The 26,856-nt window shown below is 40.5% G+C and overlaps 1 protein-coding gene across 1 annotated transcript; it reads left to right on the forward strand.

The window, feature by feature from the left end:
* Positions 1–1,901: 1,901 nt before the first annotated feature.
* Positions 1,902–26,660, forward strand: LOC119901714 (integrin beta-1-like). The gene is made up of 16 exons (XM_038717320.1): positions 1,902–2,243; positions 12,998–13,064; positions 13,570–13,655; positions 16,877–17,099; positions 17,536–17,706; positions 17,804–18,042; positions 18,209–18,364; positions 18,498–18,593; positions 18,726–18,815; positions 19,399–19,539; positions 19,941–20,143; positions 20,446–20,684; positions 20,774–20,996; positions 21,681–21,913; positions 22,357–22,523; positions 25,318–26,660. Exons 2-16 carry the CDS (start codon positions 12,998–13,000, stop codon positions 25,381–25,383), a joined length of 2,400 nt encoding a protein of 799 aa, XP_038573248.1. The 5' UTR covers positions 1,902–2,243; the 3' UTR covers positions 25,384–26,660.
* Positions 26,661–26,856: the final 196 nt, after the last annotated feature.

Below are 26,856 nucleotides of genomic sequence, written 5' to 3' on the forward strand. Positions count from 1 at the left end.
TTAAAAAAATGTACATTTTGGTTAATGTTACTATGTGGATTAGGCAAAAGTAATTAAGGTGCTTTACTGATTATTCCCCACGTACCTCAATGCTTCTCCTTTTGTTTTTCTAAAATTGTATTAAGTTAACATATAATTACAGTACGTCTTTGCTTATCAACTTGTCTATACTAAATTTATTTAGCTAAAATGTTTAATTTTACTTTCATTTTCTTTATATCATGCAGCATAATTCCTTTAATGTATTATTTGAATTTTATTTTACTTCTGAAATGATTTATTGTGAGTGATGTAACCTCATCCCTTTGTTATGATCCCAAAAAAATCCAAACATGTACAGTTTTCCCCTATAAATAGATAAATAGGTTTAGATTCGGTCCTTTACTCGAATGTCAGCTGATCTCACATGACTTTCTGCTCTCCGATGGTGATCGTTTTGATGGACCAACTCGCCCTGGTGAGCTGTTTATCCACCAAAGGGGGCGTGGTCTTCTGGGGTGTCTTGCCATTTCTGTTCTGTAAAGTTAGAGGGTGGGCAAGTTGTTCCTAATACAACTTACCCAGAACTGGTCCTCCAGAATTTGGCAGTATTTCCATCTCCTTATGATAAGTCTCTTGCTCATAGGATATACCACCTGATGGTGCACTCCCACAGGTGGTGTAGGCTATCCAATGAACAAGGGGGTTTAAGTGTCCCATTAAGAAGACATTTGGCATCACTGTGTCCTCATCAACTATATTAGACCATGTATAGCCTAAGGGCTTGGTGATGATGGCCTTTGACCATACAACTAGCTTGTCACTCCCATATGGCAGCACGTCCACCTGCCACAGTTTCTGGACCGTTCATCGTCAGTTCAGCAATCTGTGAAGACGTTGTAGTGAACAGGCACTGCTGATGTGGTAGGGTCTGCTGAACCAGCCTGGCTGGGCCTTGGAGGGTCCATCATGTGTAATGTATATAACATTTGCAGTGAAATATTGAAACCTTAGACTCCATGTTTTTTGTGACTCTACCATTCCATCAAAAGAAAATATTCTAAAGGTGTTGTGCATCATTTAGTACACATTTACACAAACGTCAGCCTGACATATTTGGTATCTTTGCATGTTTTGGGATCACCACTGGGTCTGTATACCCGTTGATAGGCACCAGAGATAGTAAAATGTCTTAAGTCTACTCCAGTCCTCCATGCCAGCCCCTTATCTCACAAGTTGGTGACTGGCACCTTCTTTAAAACCAGAAAAATGAAAATGATTTGGCAGCTCCAAGTCTGTTGTGTGAAATGAAAAAGGAAAACCTGACTTTTTAAATGACTGAAACTGAACTCTTTATCTGACACTGCTTTCTCAGTTTGCACAGGAAGTGAGGGTGATACCTGTGCCTGCAGAACAGCTTAAACGCAGCAGATAAACAGGTGGTCTAAACAGTGTGGTGGAAATGTTAAGTTGTTAAGTTTTGTGGTACTTTTTATGAGGCTTTTTACTAATTTTGTTTAGGCTACTTTATATTCTGTTTGTGTTGTTAAATATATAACAATAAATCATATTTTACACTGATGTAAAACATTGTTTTGGAACTAGCTGCTGATAATAGTACTGTAATGGAGTTTTTTTTTTTTCAATGTTATGTTGATGTTTATGTAAAATACTTGAACTACAATATTTGAATAAAGTTATTTACTTACATCCATTATCCAGATGTAAATGCATGATAAGGTGTTTCTTTTCACCTATATGTGTGCGCGTGTATGTACGTGCGCGCGCGCACCACATCCGAGGTGAGGACGGGTTCACTGTTCCCCGAAGAGTGTTTGTTCTTTTGCCCTCAGCGTCCCGTGTCTCTTCCTGTGTGGGCGGGGTCTAAATAAGAAGAGGAGGTTTGTTGAAGTGAGCAATAAAAAAAACCACTGAGCAGCAGCACCAGAGCTGAGGCTGTAACGTGTTAGGGCGAGCCGGGGACTCCTCGCCACTTATGTCATTTTTAACGTATCCCATATTCAAAAATATTAGTTTTAATAAGGTAGCCGTTGACGGGTTGTGATTGGGAACGTTACGTACGGGGGCACGTCTGAGCGGTGCGGTTTATTTTTAACGTTAGCTAAAACAAAGCGGACCCTCATAACAGTTTTAGCTGAGGCTCTTCGCCTCACTAACCGTTTTTTTTTTCCTTTAAAAGAGGGCACTTTAGGGGCAAATGTTATTGTAAACCAGCTGAAACGCCAGTATAACATCAGCATAAGGTAAGTGTTGTTATATTTTAACCTTCTTTGGTCACATTTAACCTGTCTGCCACGTTTAAGGCGACTGAAAACACACTGTACACGACAAAAGGGGAGCAGCAAGGAATGCCCGTCTTCAGGGGCAAACTTTGGGTGTGGATTAACGTTAACGATAACTAGCTAGCGGTTGAAAGACACTTGTATTAATTCCCTTATACAATACGGCTTTTCAACAGCATGACATGAGAAATGTTGGCATAGTTCTGGCTACAACTCATGCTCAATAAATCTTAATTTGGGCTTTGTACAGAAAGTAGGCCATTGAGACGCTTTGTATGACCAAAGAGGGCAGTATGGGTGGCTAAAGCCAGAGAAGGTGGTGGAACTATTAACACCGTATTTTAATTAGTTACACTATTTATGAGAAAGGTGTGGTTTTGTGAAGGCTTCTTATTGTCTGAAATACTGGCTAATGCTAATGCATCAATCAGGATATATATATATATATTTTTTTCCTTTCCTGGAAAGTGAAGCTTCTATATCAAAGCCATCTGGTATTCTTTAGAAATGCTGTTAAATCACTTGGATCCATTTGTCCAACCAGCCATTTTTCAGTTTGTGCCCCCCCCCCCCCCCACACACACACACACAAAAAAACATTTCAGATGTCTCTAACGTTTGTGTTTGTTCATGTACGAAGATGTCTTATAAGTTACTTTATGAGCAAAACATTCATGAAGAAGAAAGCCAAGCAGCATCCCTTTTGCGGGCCAAAGTCGCAAACATTTGAGTGAAGTTTGACTTGTAAAGACTATCCTAAAACAAACCAGCTGAAGCCCAGTCTGGTCAAACTGCATTAGAGACTGTATAAACTGTGGTTAAAGATACAGTAAGACCAAGATGACTTAAAGCAGGCCAGATTGGGTAACCAGAATCTAAAGTCTCTTGTTCAGCCTTGCCCTCAGCTCTGATTCTGGACTGTTGACTGTAGCGTTTAACATGAACAAGATTGTTCTTGCCTGTCTTATTCACTTCCTGTAAAGGAACTTCACCCTGAGGGGGTGCTTTTTTTCTCCCTTGTTAATCTCAGGGAGAAGCTTGATTTGTTGAACTAGTAATCAGTGCTCACCAAGTTCTTGCTGCAAGGCCTAATTTAGTTCTATAGACAGCATCGTAATGACATAGCAACAGCACCGTATCGAGGTGCGAAAACACATATGTCTTTAATCTTGTACAGCATGTACAGATCACATGGATGCACATAATATTCACCAGGCCTGATAATTGTAGACATGAGGGGAGACATGTCTGTAAGACCAGAGCCAGCTCCCTGTAGATCACTGAGTCACTTCCCTTAGTTACATTGTTGTAATGATTAAACACAGTGAGCAGTTCTGCTCGGCTAGGAGTGTCCGGGGCCGGCTGCAGGGTCACTCTGCATTACTCAACACCAGGCATTTACCCCGACTTGTCAGATATGAATCATGGATGACGGGCCTTCCGTTGATGGCCATTTAAAGCATGTCGGGGGTATGTTAGAGCATATATGGTCATGGTTCAAACATTATCTCAGCAGGGGTTGTAGCCACTTCAGTGGTCTGTCCACTGACTGTGGTCTATATAATATATATCCATTTTCTGATCTTTATGGACCAAACAACTAAACCATAAACTCCTACAGGTACAGACTATTGTTGGTAATGGGAACTTAGCTGAAGGGCACATCCCTGTCTACAAAAAAGTATAATACTAGGAATGAAGGATCATCTAAGTACTTACCACCTATGACCAGATTACAAGAAAACCTTCATAAAAAGGAGAGAGAAGTAACTTGGTCATACCCCAACCTTAATTTGGGTATGCACTTCTAATCCACTACTGGTTATTTTGTAAAATTCAGCTAATATCTCCTCACTGTAGCTTCCAGTTCTGTGTACGCCCTTGCTCTGTAAATGAGAAAGTGTCTTGGGCCGTCGGGTAACGTTTAATGACTTGCCCATGGACATTCAGCTTACTTTCTAGTTTGCCAAGACATGTTGTGCTGTTAACTACAGGAGATCTGTCTGGAGCTGGTGTTCTGGCTCTGGAACAGTCTCGTCCTCTCTGCATGTAAGCTTTGCAGCAGCAATTGTAGCCACAGTTTGCACAACTTACACAACTAATGCTAGTTACTTTACATGCTGTGTCGTTGTTCGCTGTATATCATGGTATTTGTCGTGGTATTGAATTTCTCCAGAATTGCACACACCACCTCGATTGATTATGAAAGTGACAGAAAATTAATTTTCAAAATATTTCATAATCGATAAATCATTTAAGCCTTTCATCAGGCAAAATGGGAAACATTATCTCTTTTCTAATCTCAACAGTTTGGAGTTACTACTTTTCTGTGTTAAATCACTGTTTTGATCAAGAAAGGTTGGAATAAAACAAGAAATTGTAAGACATCTTTACTGTTTATAGAAGCTTTGAATACAAAACCCCCCAAAACAATTGGTACAGCCCCAACTTCAACCGTAGCAAGTTCGTAATGCACAGCTTATTTAAGAAAACCTTCCCTGGCTGTTAAATGTAAAAGAAAGCAGGGGTTCAACAAATTGTCAGGGTCAAAATTGTCACCATACTCCATCTACATCAAAATGACTGAACAGGTATGTAGTTTTTCCATGACATCGTATGGAGCTACTTAAGATGGAATGCATTATCTCATTTTTTCTGGGGAGGGATAAAAGAACGGGATCTCCTCCATATGACTGACAACCCCCGGGTCATGCAGTTTACAACTTCCAAAAATTGCAGGAGACTGCCTTTAACTCTTTCCAGAATCAGGCCACTGTATCAGCTGAGTACAAACATATGTTAAACATGTTTATGCACGTCAGATTTGTCACATCTCACTTTGCTCATTGTATCGTTCTCCTTTTTTTTTGCTACAGAAAGTTTCTACCACAAACTAGGGTTTGATTCTTTTACTTTTCTTTTTTATGCTGGTATTTTAGGACTTTTGGATGTTAATGTTTTATCCAATTTTTATCAATTATATTAACTGACAAAACAGCATTTTTGATGCCCTTGCTTTCCTTAAACTGTTCCCTAAGGTTAAAGTATAAAAAAGTAATGCTCACATAGTTTGATAGCACTTTTAAGTTCACCATCAAGCTTCATGGCAGATGTTAGCTCGATAGAGGGGGTATTCCTGTTTGTGGGTTTGGTTTCCTTCAAACATGCTGTGTTTGCAGTCAGACGCGACGGGTTCTTCCTGATCCTTCATCAGTACATGGTTGTAGTTTAGTTAAGGGCATTGTTTCATATGTGCGAATGCAGGCCAGTGAACATCGCCTGCAGAGGGGAAATTCAAATCTTGTCATAGTGAATGTGGGCAGTGCAGGATGTCAGTTTGCTGGTTTGTAGCTCTTTGGACAAGATCAGTTGTGAGAAAATACAACTCCGAAGATGTGAATTTAGTTTCCCACCAGAAGCAACTTTTTTATTACCCTCTTCGCTTGCATTGAATGGAAGTGAACGGGAATTAATTTCGCATGTGTGACCGTGCCCTCAGGAAATTGATGCGAGGTCATGCTGAGTTGTTTGGGGACCTAATTTACTTGAGAGTGGACTGTGACTTTCAGCAGCAGGTGGGGGGGCGGCTGACTGACCGGGTGGCAAACAGAGCTGGGGGGATGGGCACCCAACTCATTTTGAGGACTACCACATGAACCACCCGGTGTGAACAATGCTGACTTGTGTTGAACGCCACGTCATGCATCACCTGACTACAGTTAGCAACACAGCATAAGATAAAAAAAGAAAATTCAGAAATAATGTTGTAGCAACGATGAAAAAAAAATGTATATTAAGTATTAGTAGTGAATGCAATTTGCAGCGGCTGTAGAGGCTTGTATCGGAAGCCGGATTGAAATGATGCACAGAGTTTAAGCAACAACATGCAAGTTCACATTGTGTTGTGGGACTTGGATCAATATGCACTTCTGTTTTGAGTAAAACATGAGCCAACAGTCAGGGTTAGTGATGCACGGCTTGGTTAACCTCAAGTCGCATGAAACAAGGAACCACTGAGGAACCAGCTAGAGTTGTGGTAGCTTCTGCAATTACCTATGAGTTTAATATCTTATGCATACTCGAAGAGGAGTCATGGCTATTTGCTGTTTGTGAGTATGTACAGCTTGCATTTTCTTGTTACGTGGACCATCACAATCTAGCATTAAATTTCAAGGCTGGATTGCAGTGTGAAACTTGCTTGTTTTACTGAATTGAATACTGAATTTTAACCTCCATTTCAACTAAAATTCTGGTAGCAGACAACTTCAACTAATCACATTTGTTTTGTGATCTGTCTTTTTTTCTATCAGTGTTCAGTAGTAAGCTATGCTTCAGCAAAACATTATTTTTGTAGTTGAATGAATACATTTGTCAGCCATATGTGAAGGTGCAGAAAGGTGATGATATAAGTGTTTCCAAATCATGTTTGTCATCAAAAAATATTGTGAAGAAACCTGACGTGGTATTCATTCCAGAATCAGTTTTTGTGACAACAGTTCGCCGTAAACTCAGGCAGATAGAGGAACATCATAAGGCCTTTTTGTTGAACTGTGGTCTTCCAAATATGGACTTTGTTAAAGAGGATTAAACACAAACAGATTTCCTTTTCTCCACCTCGAGACAACACCAGACTTGTCTGTTCTTAGCCATATGAGCTGCTGCAACAAGTGAGCAACAGACCAGGATGGCGACTCACACCTGGCTCCCCGGAGAGACAAAGCAAAAGCTGGTTTATTTCCCTTCCCACGATCAACTTGCACCTTACCTCGTCAATTAGTGCATCCAATAGCACAACAACTATCTGGAATTTTGGCAACAGAAAAGTAACAAAATAACAGTGTATCACTTGCTTCCAAGCAAAAACATCTTTTTTGCCCTCCAAGGGAGCGTTTCCCTTGGGAAGTGACGTCACGTGACTATGAATAAGGCTATGAACCGAGGAAGGGGTAAAGAAAGAAGTGGGGGTGACTCTTGTCAGCAGTTTGAGTCAAAGCTGTGACTGAAGCTGAGCCTGCAGTGTCTAATGTAACATTTTCCCCCACTTGGCCAATAGATCTGAGTTTTACTGACACTTGAACTGGCCTGATACCCAAAAAATTAAAATCGCTCCCATAAATTAATAATCTCTATCATAGTCTGCACAGGGTGTTGAATTTTGAAAATCGACCGGATTCTCTATGCCGTCCTGTGTCTGACTTCCTGCCCTGTTCATCTGCTCTGTGCTGCTTGATGAGGCTTCTGTCAAAAATAGGCTGGCAGTGAGTATTGAACTTTAGCTAAACTTAAAAAGAAAAAATGGAATCGCAATTTCAGGTAGAAATTTTGCAAGTAGATTCAGCCCTGATGTGCATCCACACTGAAATAACAATTATCGATTTTATAGTGTAATTTGATATTCTTAGCAGCAGTAGTATATGTTGTTGCTTCAAAATAAAATATATTGTGTTAAATGGAAAAAGTTGTTTTTACCCAGACATTTTAAATTAACACATTTTAGAGCTGTAATTTCAAACAATTTTTGCTTAAGGTTATCGTACTGCCTCATCATGCTTTAATATTATTCTATGTGTACCTAATAAACTGGCAGAAGTGTATATGTATGTTTATATCAATATATACATTTTCTAGAAATTAGGGCTGAATGATATGCAAAATAGTCTGTGGAGAGAGAATATAAAATATAAACTGTAGGTCGGTGTAAATCTATAACACCACAATGCTTCATTTACTATGTTGTGACATCATGATTTTGATAATATTTCGATTAGTTGTTTAGCCCTACTGGAAATTCAGTTTAAAGCCTTTTGTAAACAAAATAACAAGATAGTGATTTTTTTTGTTTCTGGCTAATCCAGTTTATTAACTACTTGAAAAATCCAGAAGTCAAGGTACATCATCACACTGATGTTAAAATCTTCTGAATCAAACATATGGCTTGCCACAGTCTTCCTCATTCATTCTTTCAGCGCTGCCTCTCCTGGACCACAGAATCATCCCCAAAGGAATGCCACTGTCAAGTAGGCGGAGATGTCACACAGGGAGTCGATTATTTGCAACGCAGCTACATGTCTGAGCAGAGGAATGTTCTCTGTGGATTTGCATCAGAGAGAGCGTGGCTCTTGTCCCGGAGGCGCAGATTGAATCAGAACGCCTCTGACCTGTCTGAGGCTGATGGCAGGCAGTGAGCCATAACAGGGAGCATGGTGGAAGATTGAGTTTCAGCCAGCTCTTCCCAGCAGCTGTTGGAAGAAATATTTACTAAAACATTTGTCTGGGCCTGCTTGAGCACTGCTTGTGTTGTTGGCTGGGCTATTGCATTGATTTCAAGCAGGTAGAAGGGCTGTGCAATTAATGGAATTTCAATCTTGATTTTGGCTTCCAATGACTATAAAAACACGTTAATCGAGATAAAATGATAATTGCGGCACAAGCCATTTTGCAATGACATTTCAACTCAATCTCATCCAGGCCGTTTGTGATTGGCATGGTTTTTTATTCCAAATCGGGGGGGGGGGCAGCTTTCAGTGAGCACAACTCCAGGCCTGTTTGAGTCGCTAAAAAAATGTGAGCTGTGGGTCGTCATTGAGAGGACCTGAAGGCCACCATCACACCCAGCAGATGTTTGGTGTAAAGTTTTGATCTGAAATGTCCTCACCTCAGACCGACCATTTTTTATGTCTGGAATCTGGACACTTTGGGAAGTAATGTTGATGAGAATGTTTTTTTTTTTTTCATTATAATTTCCTTAGTTGATGTCTTCATATTACTAGTTTTATCCAAACATCTGTGGTGCTTTGTGATTGAGTTGACATGTGAGTATTAATAAGATTTTGCCTACTATAGCCATAAACTTATTGTATCTATAGAAAGTTAGGAGTATGTATGCTCTTACTCAGCAAGACCCTGCTCTGTGTTATTACATTCCCACACATCCATATTTGAGTCAAAACCACTGTCTCAGTTACTATACTTGTATTAGAAAGAGCTGAGGAGCTCTGGCTCTTATTAACAGAGGTAGAATTGGAAATGAAAAAATGTGACACTAACGTTCAGCATCACAAACACAAAGCATGTGCCGTCTCTGTCTTCTCCAGCTTGACCATACAAAGTCATGATCGGACACAGTGTACTCCTGTTACTCTAAATATTAGGCTCTCAGGTCTGTCATCACGACTACTCATAGGCCATAGTTTCTGCTTGACGATAGAGAGAGGTGTTCAAAAAGGAGCGTGAGTAGAGTAAGACTTTGTAAAAGGAAGCAAGACCTTGTGTGAGTTTGTAAACATCTTATCAGCTCAGCAGTTGTGTTTTTGTTCATCATATAGCATTCAGTTCAACGGTCATTAGACTTTGACTGGAAAGGCTGATCCTCAGATATTCACAGTGACTGCGAGCACAGAAGTGGCATGGCCTGACATGTGTAGTCAACTTATTTTCTCAACTGATATGGGGAACAGATAAAGTACAGTAGCTTCGACTGTGCGCCTCCATAGTTTGGACTAAAATAGAACATTAATGAGCAACAGCTGGCACAAGGTGGTTTCCACTTTAACTTTAGCTCTTTGCAAAAGATGTCTGGTAAACTGTCTTGTATTGGTGGAAATGTGGCCTCTTTGTGGAGGTGGTAGGTGGTTGGGTGACAGACCCAGACAGACTTTTGGTAGAAGAGAAATTCAAGGAAATTGTGCACTGACTGAGACGCTATTGTGATCCCTTTTTTTTTTCCTGCCATATAAACCACTCGGCCTTCTTTTATCGTGTTGCCACAGTCTGGGAATGGATTAGGTCTCATCAGTCTGTCTGCCAGAAGTTGCTATCAGCTCTTATCAGCAGTGACGTTCACAGAGAGGAAGCAGCACTGACTTTTTATGTCCCACCATTTCTGTGACGTCTCCTCCTCCAACGGCCAGACAATAATTTTGCTATCACTGCTGAGTTGCTCTTTAGCACTGTTCTCTGTGCTTTGAAGCTGGAAAAGTAGCAAGACTCTTCATGAAAACCACTGTCTCCAATTTATTTCCCTGAGAGATATGGCCATAACAAATGAGCAGATGTAAATAAAAAGAGGAAGAATTTTCTGGGAGATGTCCTTAATATTTAATTCAGAGCAAATATTGAAGCAAGCCTGTTTTTCCAAATTTACCTTTCCTCAGGATCATTAGCAGAAATGCCACTGCCTCCCTCATGCCATTATGTGGCACACAGACATTGGAGACCCCGAATGCCTCCCAATCTGTCAGCTCTCTACAATTTGCAGCCCTGTGCTGAGCGCTAAACAAAGCTGGTCTTCAGGAATGCTGGGGAGGAGCCCTAATATGTAGAAAGTCTTTGCAGTTGGTGTTTGCTTGAATTTTATTAAGCATCTTGCTGGGTATGTTGCATGTTGAACTTTTGGTCGGTCCTGCCGCAAGTTCTTCTTTGAATTATACATTTAATTTAAAAGGATCGGCGTCTATTGATCAACAGAAAAGAATTCCTATCTGTAGCCCCAGGCCAGAAGTTAAAAGGCACCCTAAAATCAAAGAAGTCAAACTTTTTGTATCCCCCACTACTCTCCAAATCTTTAAGTGTGGCATTTTGTATCAGCCATGTTTTTCAGCTGCTGGCCACTGGCTTATTTAGTCGAACCTTCTGCATCTGCGGAATAGACCATCTGCTTCCTGTTTACATTGGTACATGCATGCACAGTGAGTGAATGGCCACTTCATCTGTGTTTTCAGTTGTTTAAATACAGACAGATCCATTCTGATACGCAAGTAAAATGCGTAGTAGTGTGGATGTAGCCTGAGCATCTACTGAAGAACAGTTAAGATAAAATCTCAGATTTTTTTCACAACACCTGATATCTTTTTTTTGTTTTTTTTTTGTTAAACAAAACCCATAAGACAAAGGAATTATTCAGTTGTTTGAGGCAGACTCTCTGCAGAGTCCAATCATCTTCAATAAAAGGTGACGTCAAACTCCTGTAGCTTTGACTGGACTAGGCCTGTCCTAGTGGAGTAAAACGACTTTTTTCACATGTACCGTTGTATAGACGGGACAGGGCAACTTAAGCCTGTGCTGTTTTATGCTGCAAAAATTAGCCCAGTGGCTAGCTGCCTTTTCCTCTAACTGCATCTCTTGACAGAACACCACATTTGAATTTTAGCGTAACGTAATGAGTTGTTGTCAACTTGAATAACGTTCACTTCACTTGTCTCTCCTCAGCTCCGCTGCTGCTTTTAGTAGCCACACAGGTTAAACAAACTTTACAGCGGACGGTGTCTTGCCTGAGATTGGCGCTGATGAGGCGTAATTACCCAAGTTGAAATGAAAATTGTCAATCTTCATAAACCATAAGTTCAAATTAATTGAAATAATCGATTTATTGCTCTTCTCTAAGAGTTGATATAAATTGCACTTTTTTCCATTGGCTGAACTTAGCTTAATAATTTATTTTGGGACACAGCTGTAGACTTGGCTACAGTCAACACTGACTGATTTCCTATTTATATCTTATGGGGCAAATACACAGGAAGTTGGTCTGAGTTTCTAAGTTTGAAGATTGGGCAGACAGTCGAGGAAGCATGTCACTGGAGTTGTGGGGAATGGCAGAGGTTCAGGAGGAGGCATGAAATAGCCTGACCAAATATGGGAACGCACACGTGTGAACACACCTACCCCTTTTCTGTATTTTCTAGTGTGAGGTTGTGAACTTTATTCTGCACACAACTTGCTTAGTAAAAATGTTGACCCACCACCAAGGCTGTGTCCCAAGTTGCTGATGAACTAACCATCTTTAGCCTCTTTGGATATTTTAATCTTTGTTTAGTTGTTAGTGTGGTTGGTTGGTTAATGCTTAGCAGCTCAGCTCAGCTCAGTGAGAGGCATCATAGGACTGCCTAATGAACCACAGTTATTCCTCTCCAGTTTGCATTTTGTGGCGGCTTGAAATGTCTGACATCTTAGAATTAAAGCTGCATCTGCTGCTCTGTTCCAGTCATTACGAGTCAGCTGTTGGACTCATGATGAGTCACTCTGGATAGGTCTAAACACCTCAAGTGTAAATGAGACTATTCTTTTATCTAACTTTACGTAGGCCTTTAACAGAATGAAAGTTTCCAAACCGCAGTCAGAAATCAAGTATGTGGTATGGTGGAACTGTCAGCTGACGCCATCTGTGTGGGCACATCATTCCTCCATATTTGGAATTGGGATAAATGAGAATCGCTCCTCCCTTCTGCTGCTCTAACAATTCATCTCAGCGTGAGGATAGAGACTTCACAACACACGGCATGATATCGCAGAGGATATCTTTTAATCTAAATATATTCATCGCGGTGATCTCATTAAAATTAAAACTATTGTTTTAAGAGTCACCAGTCCATGAGATCCTTTCCAGTTTTTGTGTGTGTGTGGGGGGATTGCTGTGTTAATGGTACACTTAGTAATAGAGTAATTTCTGTAACTTTAATGTACATGAGCTAAATGTGTCCACTCTGCAGCTGTGTCACATTGGGAAATGTAAAGACAACAATCTTCTCTATGCACACATGTGTGATCAGAGGGCAACCATAACAAAACACATGTGACTGTTGCACACTCTTTGAGCTCAGACTTCTTTGTCACTAGTGACCGCTAAAACAGACACAGACAATGTAGGTCTATTTCTTTCATGTTGATGTCCCCCCTGGTTTCAGCTTCTAACACTGAGTTATTTATTTTTCTTGTTACAGATGGATCTGCGGTTACTTTTAATAGCAACGTTATCAGCGGTCCTCTGGGGCAGCTGGGCACAGCAAGGTAAGAACAAGGACATGTCAGAAATGCGTTTAGGTTTTGCTCTGTTTATCTTAGCTGTTAAATATTAGCTAGCCTAAAGCATAGCATGTTTTTCAGCTCTGTTAGCAGACACTCTAGTTCGCCATAGTCATCCTTATTCCTTGTTACTCTTCATGTTGATTATCGTGGTTTGTCAGTTGTCATGCTCTGTGCTTTGGGCCAAATATTGCCCTCTCTGGTTTTAGACTTCAAGTTCTCAAGCATAGTGCAATACAACAGTGCTTTTGTCCTCTTCAAATTGAGTATTTCTTCATTTATGGTTTAATGACCGTGTGAGTCCTGTTGGCTAGTGGTGCAAGGCTTTTTTTTCCCACTAGGTGAAGTCATCTCTTGGTGAACTGCCTAGAGCTTTTCTCAGCATGATGTAAGGGATTGTGATTAGCAGCCAAAAACTGAATCTGGTTTGAGTTAGTGAACTAATGGAAATTCTGTTTTGTCATCTTGGAACTTGTGTTGTCTCTTTCAGAGGGAAGCATATGCATCAAGGCAAACGCACAGTCCTGTGGGGAATGCATCCAGGTGGACGAGAAGTGTGGATGGTGCTCAGACGAAGTGAGTCGAATCATAAAAGTATTTTATCACATGAGTGAAAACTTATGTGATGTTATTAGACGGTCTTAAGCTGTGGGTGTGGCAAGTTCAGAGTCTTCTCTGGTTTGTGTGGCAGTGTTTCTTAATGGTTGAATTACACACAAACAGATACAAACAAAGCTGATAGACATCATCTTGTGAATTAAAACACGATTTCTAATAAATACAAAGAACACATTTTGAAAATTCCAACATTTCTGCGTATAACAGAAGGCAGCCCTAGTTAGATAGATTTAAATAGACAAATACTATCCTAAGATACTATGATTTAGATAACATTTGATTAGTGTTTTTTAATTTATTTTATTTATTCATTTGTTTGAATAATTTTAAAAGAGAGGCAGGGTTAAAACCAAATTACCTTTACTATTTATACAAATAGTAAAGGTGCACATAAACTTTACTTACCATATAAATACATGCACAAGCAAATGCAGAGTAGTACTAGTGTGTTAAGAGATTCAAGGGAGTTGCTCTTTGTTGCCTTTCGACCAAAGGCAAGTAAACCACAAACTGTTCCATTGATTGTAAACATGGGTGCTGCTACTTCTTGTTTTGGAAACACTGTGTAATCCTTTTTAATTAGATGTTTTCTGTACCCAAGGCAAATAACTCTTTCTGAAGACTACTGAGTGAGACCACAGTGCAGGGAAATACTGATTTACAGGATCTTGAGCTTAATATGAAACATTAGTTCACAGCTAGAGTAGAATTTTCAATGTGGAGGCTACAAAGTGCTGCTGTTTGGGAAGTATTTTTATTTCTACTTTAAATAAAATGTGTAGTGATGGCTTCAAACACAAATGAATCTGTGTGAGAAACCAGAACGTCACCCATAAACGAGGCTTTGTAATCTAGTGCAGGGGCATGGGGAGACGGACGATGGTTTCCTGAACACTAGGGCTGGGTTTCGTTCAAAGATTGTGTCTTTATTCCCCTGCAGCAAAGTTGCAGACATTAGCCCAAGGATCGGTACATGATGTCACCATCACACGGAAGCGCTTCCGCCGGCTGCACATACAGGTCCGTGTGTGGCAGTGGCGTCACTTACTGATCCTTCAGAAATACTTGAAAATGTAGCATGTGTGGAAGCTACCGCGCTACTCGGTCAGTAAAAGAGCTTTGATTTGATTCAGAAAACAGTGACACTACCATAAAGCTACTGAGAAATGTAGTTGCTAGTATCCACTAATGGCGCTACTTCTAGTGACGCTACTGCTCAACACTGCTCGTATGGTGGCCATGTTGAAGCAAGCTCTGTGGCAGTAGAGTGCTGAGACGATGACTGCTCTGTCTTCTTGCAGCAAAGACGGAGCAATTACTTTCTGCTCTTAAGTTTATTCCATGCACAGTCAAGGGCTTCACCAGGTTTGTAGTGTCGCCGCTCTTGGCAGCAATTATCTTACGTCGCAAATATTGCATCGCGCACTGTTGCATCAGGCCACACTTGATTTTCTCCATGTCTTTTACATCCACGAGCCACGTCTCTGTGCGTAACCGGCGTGAACTAGTGTTGACATCACCACAGCCAATTACAATCACTTTTAGAAGAATGCTGCATGCTTATTGGCTCATTGGCGTTAACAAAAACCTTTAGGTATCAAACTTTGGTACCGAAAGACAAGGCATTTTTTGATACTCTGTGGTATTGAGGTAATTCGGTCGGTACCTAAAAAGTATTGAACTCGATACCCAGCCCTACTGAACACATTTTCTGGTCTTACAGTTTGGTGACACACATTTCTGAGGTCACTTGACTGTTGTTAATTAGTGAAATGTGAAGTGTCAACCTATTTCGTTGTTGTATCTCTTCTCCATCACTAACGATTTAGAACTTTATTTATCCTAAGGGAAAATGTTGTGCAGCATTGTGGAAAGTATGAAAGAGTGCAAATATAACGCTACAACCAAATGTAAAGTGTTAAAGTGCAAGTCGAGAATAAATCTTGAAATGTTGTTTATTGGAAACCATCAGTAATCATTCCCAAATATAATCTCATCATTAAATTGATACAGACTGGTGACCGTATCAGACTAGTGAACTTATTTAGTTATCCAAAAATAGTGAGATTTGATTGGTCAGCCTAGCTCTGTGAGTCGGTAGCTACTCTGAAATGGTTCACCAGGGTGACTCTCTTTCTAAATAACATAAAAACATCTCTCAGGGTTGGGTGTTTTTGTCAATTAGACAAATATCTAGACAGTGAGTATCTGTACTTCTCTCAGACTGCTGACTGATAGACTGATGCTACCCTTGAGCTTATGAAATCACAATAATATTATTATTATTCCAGTCTTGTTTGGTTGCTGGCCTTCTTACCAGATGAGGTGAAATATCTGCAGCACTGAAGTACATTTGGTTTAATCTTCTCATACTCAGAGGGCATGTGATGTTCGAAATCAACTCCAAATCATAAAGGAATCACTCTAAAGACGAAAATGGAACAAATCCTCCATAAACAAACACTTGGCGCCCTTACAATCTGATTTCACTACATGAACTAAAAACTGCAACTGTTGTGTATGCTGAGAACGTGACTCAAATTATTTCCTGTGTGATTGAGACCGACTAAACTCCTTTCTGTATATCACCTACTCTTTTGTACTACTCACTGTTCTCAGAGCAGTAGGTGTTTTATATTTCTGTGTTTTTTAAACTTTCGGTTAAATCTTATCTGATGTGTACAGGGAGAGAAAAAAGGCCTCAATGGGTCATGTGTTTTTGAAAGAATTGGGTCAAAGCACTGTTTTTGTTTTGTTCATTGTCTCAACCTCTCCGCTATGCCTTGCGGGATATCATGTGCATCCAATATATATTCGTAGCCAGGCTTCCCAGTCATCTGTTTCTCCCTGTGTAGTGCTGCCTAAGAACAAAAAACAGACAGTTTAAAGTGGATGGCTGGATGTGGGTTGTTGAGGCCGACATTTCCAGATATTTGACATGCTGGGTTTCTGACAGACGTCGGCAATGTGTCAAATGTGTCGGGGAGCCGTTTTGATGCGTCTTCATGTAGTTCACACATTACGACTGGCGACTGGCGCTTTACAGCCTGATGGTCGCTGAGCTCGCCGAGTGGCAAATCGGGCAAAAAATCATGTAGTGTGAACTAGGTTTTATTTGTTATGGAGTACAATTGTCATTTTAAATAATCCTCACAAAAACCTCTTGTGCTCTTTCTCAGACCTTCCTCACTGTGGGTGAGTCCAAGTCAGCTCGCTGTGATGATCTGGAGTCCCTGAAGAAGAGAAAGTGTGATGTGACCAAAATTGAGAACCCACGTGGAAGCACTACCATTAACCAGAACCGACCCGTCACCAACCGCAAGAAGGACACAGCGGAGAAACTGAAGCCTGAGCAGATCACCCAGATCCAGCCCCAGAAACTCACCCTTACACTCAGATCTGGTAACTATTCAAATTATTCAGACAAATCTTTGAATGTTTTTCTAAAGCAGGAGAAGAGTCTGATTGAAACTGTGGTTATGTGTTATTGCCAGTATACATTTTGGTACTTTACCGGTCTATGGTATCGTAGCAAAGCAAGTCAACCAGCTCTGCAGCAAAATAAGAACTCATTATTTCTGTGTAAAATATGTTTCGGAAAAGAGCTAAAGTATAGTATTGACCAAAAGGAGGATTTCTTGCAACAGGAAACTTGTACTGCAAAATGTACCTTTAAAAATTTCCTTCATGCCTGCGCTTTCCAAATGTTTACTAAATAGGTTACAATTAACAACGGTAGATTCTAAAATTAAAATATGTTATTCTGTTGTTCTAGTCAGGCTGGTGTAGGTACGTTGAAATGTAATGTTTGTGCTGTTTGGTTTTTTTTTTTCTTAAGGTGAGCCCCAGACTTTTGATCTGAAATTCAAGCGTGCAGAGGACTACCCCATCGACCTGTATTACCTTATGGACCTCTCCTTCTCCATGAAAGATGATTTGGAAAATGTCAAAAACCTTGGTACTGACCTCATGAGGGAAATGCAGGAGATTACCTCAGATTTCCGGATTGGTAAGGAAACCTCCCCAATAAAAGGATAATAGTAAACAGAAAAGCTGTAGTGTTAGAAATATTTTTATAAAAAAAATAAAATAAAATTCTTCTTTAGGTTTTGGCTCATTTGTGGAGAAGACGGTCATGCCTTACATCAGCACCACGCCAGCCAGGCTCATCAACCCCTGCACAGGAAACCAAAACTGTACCAGCCCCTTCAGCTATAAGAACGTCCTCAAGCTGACAGACAAGGGAGACGAGTTCAATCGGTTGGTCAGTCAGCAGCAGATCTCAGGAAACCTGGACTCTCCAGAGGGGGGCTTCGATGCCATCATGCAGGTGGCGGTCTGTGAGGTAGGACGTTGCTTAAGAGTTTTTCCCGTGTGCTTTGTAGTGGCTGTTTTGTAGTGTCAGCAATCAGGAAATTTAGACTTCTGCCACTGCACTTTATGTAGGCAAGGGTGTCTTGCAAATTTGTAAAATATTAATGAGAATATTAATGCTCTCTTTGTCTTCCCAGGACCAAATCGGCTGGAGGAACGTGACTCGTCTGCTGGTGTTTTCCACCGACGCTGGTTTCCACTTTGCTGGAGATGGCAAACTGGGCGGCATTGTCCTGCCCAACGATGGGAAGTGTCACCTGGAGAACAACATGTACACCATGAGCCACTATTATGTATGTATTATTTAATATGCAGAATGTTTCCAGGGCTCAGCTTGACTTTCTTTTTCCCCCTCAATTTCTTATTGATGTCGATGACCCATTCTGCTTCTGTTAATTTACCTGTGTTGATGAATCCATTTGATAGGACTACCCCTCCATCGCCCATTTGGTTCAGAAACTGAGTGACCACAACATCCAGACCATCTTTGCCGTCACTGAGGAATTCCAGCCTGTTTACAAGGTGATATTTGTGTTTTATCTACATTGTGCTTTAACTAGCTTCTTTCATTAAAATGTTGACTTTTTCATTCACATCATGTAGTTCACATTGTGTTCTGTCTATTCTTACCATCCGCCAATGTGTCTCTTTCAGGAGTTGAAAAACCTGATTCCTAAATCAGCTGTTGGCACGCTGTCCTCAAACTCCAGCAATGTGATCAAACTCATTATTGATGCTTACAATGTGAGTCAAGCTGCAGCATCTTCTCATGACGTCTAACTGTCCCTGGCATTTAAGAGACAATTTATGATTTTAATTTGATTACTTTTCATCATATTCTTTTATTAATTTTATACTGTAAAAATATTTGCACATAATTTTGCTTTGATCCTGTAGGAAGTGTCCTACATCCTTTTCCCCCCTCACTAAATAAGGATTCTTGAGCTAAATAAAAATTAATGGAACGCTACAAGAGGAAACGCACCTGCAAGTGTTTCGTGAAGCTAAATGATCAAAGTCAAATAAAGTGAAAAACCTCAAGGCACTATCACTATGACTACTTCTTCCTGACATTAAGTACTGTGCACACATTTTAGGTTACATGAATGTTGTCCATTTGACCAAATCAAAGTTGACAGCTGTGCCTTAGCCATGCCACTCCTTAACACACACATGAGACCAGACAACGCAAAATCTCCTGCCCAGTAGCAGCTGGGTCTCCGTATGGAAAAGGCTTGGATGCACAGGTTGTTTGCTGAATCTTTTTTTTAATATGCACAGATGCCGGAGCCTATAGTGATTGTTTGATTTCTGTTGTTTTGGACAGTCTTTGTCATCTGAGGTCATTCTGGAAAACAACAGGCTGCCAGAGGGAGTTTCCATCACCTACAAGTCCATCTGTAAGAACGGTGTGGTGGGAACCGGGGAGAACGGCAGGAAGTGCTCCAACATCTCCATCGGAGACGAGGTAGATACAATACTTTTTGTTGCCATTTGTTTGCACGTGTGAAAATGACGCATCTGAAACATTTAGGTTCTCAACTCAGATAGCACAGAGGGAAAGGCATTGTCCTCACAAATTGCACCATGGCAGCAGTGGCATTTTATAATCTGGATGTCCAGTTTCTGGGGTGGAAAGCTTGTAAACAACAAGGTCCTTCTTGCTACATTAATGTCCGCTACTGATCATAGGAATTGGCTGTTCTAAAATGAGACAGAGGGGATAAAACACATGCATAAAAAAAGACACTTCAAAATAAATGACAAATGCATTACAAGCTAATGACTCATGTCTAAAAAGTGGAATAATAAGCTTCAAGGCATCCTCAATAGGTTTCATGATCCTATAAACTCTCTTCTGGTTACCAGGTGTCCTTCAAGATTTCCATTGAATCCCAAAAGTGTCCATCGCATGGCAAGACTGAGACCATTAAAATTAAACCACTGGCCTTCAATGAGGAGGTGGAGATAGTTCTGAAATTCATCTGCGACTGTCAGTGCGCCACAAATGGAGAGCCCAACAGTGAGAAGTGCCACGAGGGCAACGGGACCTTCGAGTGTGGAGCCTGCAAGTAAGTATTCAGCCAAATAAACTTACCAGGTGCAGTTATACGTTGAATGAAAAGCTGTTGGATTTTAGGCATCTGTGGCACAAGGTTCAATAAATGAGGAGGGAGAAATGTGTTGTTTTTTTTTTACTGTCACCACCCAAATAAACACACCCATTGGTTCAGACCAGTGTTCTTCACTTGAAGTACTTCCCAAACATGTAGAATAACTTTTCTTGTCTTGTGGAATTATACTCTGCTCGCAACGTTAGACTTTGATAGTACGCATTATTGCTGAAATGGCTAACGTTCTACTTTCTGTCCAGGTGTAATGATGGACGCATCGGGCGTCTTTGTGAGTGCAGCAAGGACGAAGTGCGGACAGAGGACCTGGATGCCAACTGTCGAAAAGACAACGGTACAGATATCTGTAGCAACAATGGTGACTGTGTCTGCGGCACCTGCGAATGCAAGAAGCGGGAGAATCTTGCAGAGGTCTACAGTGGCAAGTACTGTGAGTGCGACAACTTCAACTGTGACCGATCGAACAACAAGCTCTGCGGAGGTGAGGATTATAGGAATACATTTATTTAAGAGACATCTGTTTCATTGTACATTCTGTGGTAACCCCTGCCATTGCCTGTGCTTTACCAGGACATGGGCGCTGCGAATGCAGGAAGTGCATCTGTGATGCCAACTTCACAGGCAGTGCCTGCGACTGTTCCTTGGAGACTTCCACCTGCCTAGCCAAGAACGGGCAGATCTGTAATGGCCGCGGTACTTGTGAATGTGGAGTCTGCAAATGCACCAACCACCAATTCCAGGGTCCAACCTGCGAGATCTGTCCCACCTGCCCTGGTGTCTGCACTGAGCACAAGTGAGTCTAAGACTTACATTCGTGGCAAGAAATGTAATGTTAAGAAATATTAAAACAGGAGTTCAGCTGGTGACACAAACTATCATATTGTGCAAAAGTTTTTCCAACTGTTTTTGCAATGTTTATGCATTTGTCTTGTCTTGGGTTTGAGCCCGATGCCTGTCTGTGTACAGTTTGCATCTGCTTCCTGTGTCTTTTTCCTCTAGGGACAGGGCCAGATCTACCATTGAACACAGTGAGGTTATGTCCTAGTAGAGGTTTTTAGCAGTTTATGTTCTACAATCTGTAGATATAGTATATTATAGACAGATTGCAATATGTTTTATACTCAGTACATTTAAATTATACTAATTTAAAATAATACTTGAAGACCAACAAATAAATGAACAATAAGGATTCAGTATTTCCCCACCACATTTTTATTCTTTGAAACAGAATTTATGCTACAGAAAATATAATGATGATAATGAATTAACAGTTAACGAAAGTATACTTTTAAGTATCATGATTATTTCTGAAATCTTGCCTACATCTCTGCCTCTTGGTTCCTCACTTTTCTTCATTCAGAAGCATGTAGTTTGCTTCGATTAGTAACTTTTCACAGCTCGTTCCAAGGAATCCTGGGACTCTAATAAATAGAATACAACATGGAGAAAATCAACTTTCCCATAAATGTTTTCACAGAGACTGTGTGCAGTGCCGAGCATTTGAGGCCGGTGACAAGAAGGATACATGTGAGCGGGACTGTAGCTACTTCCAGCTAATCAAGGTGAAGGATCGCGACAAGCTGCCCCAGCCTACAGACCAGAGCTTCCCACTGAGTCACTGCAAAGAGCGAGACGCCAACGACTGCTGGTTCTACTACACCTATGCCGTCAGGAACGACACCAAGGAGGTCTACGTGGTGGAGACACTGGGTATGATTGGACTAACATCATCTGAAATACTGAATAAGATGCTGTTTGGTTAGTTATCATTTTACTGTAAAACATGTGTAAAACACGCAGTTTGGTTTTTAAGTTGGCTTAGCAAATTATTTATGAGGAATGAAATGCATTCAACAAGGATACGTACAAATGAGTTATTTCTGGACCTTTTTGAATAAATGCCCGTTTCCAAACTGGACCTTTTTGTGGCACCCTCACTTGTATAATCAATATCTAAGTTGCTTTTTTTGCTTATTTGTGTTAAAGCTCTGACACAATCAGTTGGTTTGTTCCCCATCATTACAAACTTAGTTTTGACAGGTGAAGCCAACGGAGCATCATAACTTCCACACAGGATTCTTATAAGATTAGATTATTTTTATGAACTTTAGCAATAGATCTAACTTGGTTTCTGTGTGCTTTCTGTGTTTTAGAGTGCCCGGCAGGACCTGACATCATCCCCATCGTGGCAGGTGTGGTAGCAGGTATTGTGCTGATCGGACTCGCACTGCTGCTCATCTGGAAACTTCTCATGATCATCCATGACCGCCGAGAGTTTGCCAAGTTTGAGAAGGAGAAGATGAATGCCAAGTGGGACACGGTGAGTCAGTCACCCCAGAGCATCTGGGGCCATGGGAACTTTATCTATTGCCCAGGCTTTACTCTTTTCCACAGTTCAAATAATGGTTACCTGAATCCTTCCATCTAGCGTTATTTCAGCTGTTACATAATTGCTAGAAGATTATTTATTACCTAAGTAAACATTCTAATCTGGTTGTCCTTAAGGGCCCGTGTCCACCAAAACGTTTTTTTCCAGGTGAAAACGCCACCTGTTCTTCTGAAAACACGTTTTGGAGGCGTTTCCGTGGAGGCGATGTGCTGCAACTAGGGTAGCCTACTTAATTTTAGTGAATGTGAAAATGTCACCACAAAGTACGTAGGCCTACTTGCTCTGCATGAAGAGAAGGCTGAAACATGAGAGCACAGACTGTCCGTACATGGGTACATGAGATTTTGCAGGCGAGGAAACACCTCAGCGAGTATGCACATTGTTTCGTTCAAGATCGGATGTGCTCGGTGTGGTGTTTGTCCCGCCCCTCCTGCACTGTGATTGGATGGCTGGGTAAAAAGTGACAGCGCCTCATTCTGCTCCTGGCGTTTTTACAAGTTGGAAAAATTGGAAAAAAGATGCTGGCGTCAGAAAAAAATGCTTCGGTCGACACGGGCCCTAATTGTGTTAGATATGTTGTTTTTTTGTTTTTTTTAGACTTTACAGATTTTAGACTCTATGGAGAAGCATCAAACACAAAAAATATTGAGCATCACATTGCAGGTTTCTCCAGATCATTTATGGATGTGAGTGTCTATTCTGTAGTCAAATGTGTGAAGTAATCGGCAGAAACACGAGCGGAATGTCTGGAAACCGAAAGAGAGATTTAAACCAGAGTAATGTGGAGGATCCCCGATCAGAACAACACATTCAGAGAGAATCTCCAGCTCTGTGGCCCTCACTCTGTCCTTGATCAACCTCCTCTCCGTGCAGTTTTGTTTAGTCTTTATTCACCGAGGGAGCGGCCTTCCCCTCAGCTGACAGTGCTGCCTCTCACTGTCCACACGGTATAACTGCACAACCATAAAAGGCAATGAAGCAGACCAACAGTACTGTTGGGAGAGCACTTATGGAAAGCTCCACCGCTGCTGGCTGTGTGGAAGTCACAGCAGCGGTGTTTATGGCCTGGTGGAGGGAAACTGTAACAATAAATGTGTAAATTTATCACATAAGTAGAAGAAAGTAGAGACATTGGAAAGTTACTTTCTGTTCAGAGGTAATGCGCTTGATCCTTTTGTATTCTCTTAGTAAACATGCTGGAGCAAGACAGCTGGTGCTGTCAGGGGGGTTTTCAGGGTTTTCTATATGGCCCCATCCACACTACTATTTTCGAATTAAAACGTGCAAATAACACTTATAGCCTATCTGCCTACACTTGTACTGTGCATGTCGCCGTTTACTTTACGAGAACTCCCAGCCTGTTTTCTGCCGCCACAGCCGCTTTTAACTCCCGTGTTACATTCAGTAACAGTCCCAGCTCGTTAATGGTCCATGCAAAAAATATCTGGTCTGATTCTTCGTCTGTAATACTTTATTCTTTCGCCAAATCATCTCTAACTACGGAATAGACCATCTGCTCCATGTCCACGCATGCCCAGTGTACCTGAACGGCCACTAGATGTGCGTTTAAAGTCATTTTGATGTAGACGGAGATCAACTCTAAAACGCTGGTGTGGATGGAGATCGTATTTGTTTTACTTCTGTTTGTAAACTAAAACGGAGTAGTGTGGAAAGCTACGCAAATCGGACTCAGCAAAATCAAAATTATTCCGATTTGGTTTTGAAACGAAATAATGTAAGAACGAACCATACACGGATTCGGATGGGGCCTCAGTCTTTTTGTTTTGTTTTTTTGCTAACCAAATTGACGTAATATGAAAGTAAAATAAAAGCAAAGATATCTACTGAAATATTACAAATCACATATTACAGGAAATAAGAGCTAACTTACCACTACAGACAGAAAAGGATTTTGAGTGGCACTGATAGTTGCTTTCTGACCTTTTCTGGTCTATGCTGAACATTTTCCTTCAGATTTTTGTGTCTGTCCTTTACACTGCTTTTTCCTGCTTCTCTTAATTTCTTTTCTTCTGTTTTCCCCTTTCATCTCCCCCTTTTCCTTCTCCATGTTAGCAAGGGAACCCCATTTACAAGAGTCCTATTAACCAGTTCCAGAATCCCAGCTATGGGAATAAAGGCGCTGCTCTTTAGGTTAAAGTTTGTATCACCTGTTGGCCGTGTGTATCTGCATGCACTTTCAGCAGAGTGCAGTTGTACACCTTGAATGACCTTTCTGTAGGACTGCAATAAAATGAAATGTTTGGTGACTGCATGTTGTGAAATTGGCATGTTAACCTCTGGGTTGGTGTAATATTTTGATGTCGAACGAACTAACAACTCATAAAAACAATAGTATTAGTATTGCAATAATATTTTAACTATTCTCTTTAATGTAGACCCTACTCACTGTGTTTATACAGTATACGTCGCTGTCCAGTAAAAAAAACATATATCTCCAAAGCTGGTGTTTTTTGAATCTTTCAGATAAAAATAAAATGAAGGCTGAAATGTTCCATTATCTGTTAAGTATTTTTTTTTTAAAACCAAACAAATAATGCTTGTTACTGGCTTTTGTTGTTTGCTGTGATGCTTTATAACACATTCTTAAACTGTTGAGCTTACTGGTATCAAAACTGTGTTGTTGTGAAATTGACAAGTGCTGTTAACCTGATCACTCGGTTCACAACTGCCGTACTCACTCATGTTGCTCTTCTGTTTTTCTCAGGGTGAGAATCCAATCTACAAAAGTGCCGTTACAACTGTCGTCAATCCAAAGTACGAGGGCAAATGATGGAGCGTTGCCTTCACTGTGACATCACTGTATTGAAAAGAACATGGGCTGGGGTGAAGGGAGGGGTGGGTTTTATAATGCTCTCACTGTTTGTTGTTGTTGTTGTAGTCACCAAATGATAGCAAAGAATTTTGTCACTGTTTCAGTGTGTTTTACTAACTTGTTTTTATTTTCTATGCATCATCTGAAATGTGTACAGTCTGTATAAATGCGTTTTTATTTTTGGGTTTTTTTTTGTGGTTTTTCTTTGGTTGCCTCTGCGCGGAACTTGAGAGAATGTGTTGAACTGATTTTGTAGTTTTTGGCAAGGTAACAGAAAGCCTTTTTTATTTTTTAATATAGAACTATCAAGCCATCAGTGTTCTGTTGAGGGTTGAATTGGATGTTGATAATGGGCAACAAATGGAGAGTTCCTGTCAAAGTAACCATGTATACAATGTTAAACACGTGGCTGTCTATCAGTCAATATTTCAAAAACACAGGTGAGTTTAAGAAGGTCTTAAGATTGATTTGCTGTGGGAGCAAAGGTCTTATTGAGTCTGTCATAATTTTGACTGAGTCACACTCTTTCTGAAGTTCTCTGGATTGAAACTCTTCAAATGTAGCACCAGTTGGCTGTGTGCAGTAGCTATGAAATGTGTACAGGATGTTTTGGTTTCTGTGTAAAGCCATATATGTATTCACAGAACTGGATTGAAGGCGATGGTGTGTATTTTTATTTTTATTTTTTTCCTGCGTGACTTAATCCATCTGAACAATCGAAATGTATCTTTGTCTAGAAAAGATATTTTCTTGGGAAGCCTTTGTAGAGTAAAGGACGTCAGTGTACAGTAGTACTACTCTTTGGCTCCAGGTTTTACTCGCTTATTTAAAGCTAACTCAGGTCCTTAATTCATAGCAATGCCAAATGCACGCAAACCTGCCTTATGTGCTCACTAAATTTGCCTTATTTTATTTGTAGGATATGAACTGGGAAGGTGTCCCACTTTTTTCTATATCAGTAATTCTACCCAACTGCTTTATGGTGCCTCGATCAAACATTTTTTTTATTGGAAATAAATGGCGATAATGTAATTTTAGTTTTAAAGATCAGTGGTAAGGGATTTATCTATCGATCTGGAGAATTTTTGGGTTTTATAAAGGAAAAAAAGGTTACACCTGTCACCAATGTTTTTAAGTGCCTTTTTTATTTCAACACATTCACATTTGCAATTCGTATTTCTGGAATTATTTATTGAATAAACATTAAAAACAATTTACCCCAATATTTCTAAAAATACCATTGTGCAATTTCTCCTTTTGGATTTGTTATTATACTCAATTGTGTGTTCAGTGTGTCTCCACAGCTAGCCTCAAATGTTACACTTCTCACCAGGAGGGCCTGTTATTAATGTGCTTTGACCTGATGGGGAAAATTCTGAGTTGAGATGTGAACAAATGCTCTGCTCATGTCCCTCAACAAAACTGAGGATA

The sequence above is a fragment of the Micropterus salmoides genome, unplaced genomic scaffold, assembly GCF_014851395.1.
Source record: "Micropterus salmoides isolate LMB-PRFRI ecotype aquatic unplaced genomic scaffold, ASM1485139v1 Ms_hic_scaffold_14, whole genome shotgun sequence".
Classification (NCBI taxonomy): Eukaryota; Metazoa; Chordata; class Actinopteri; order Centrarchiformes; family Centrarchidae; genus Micropterus; species Micropterus salmoides.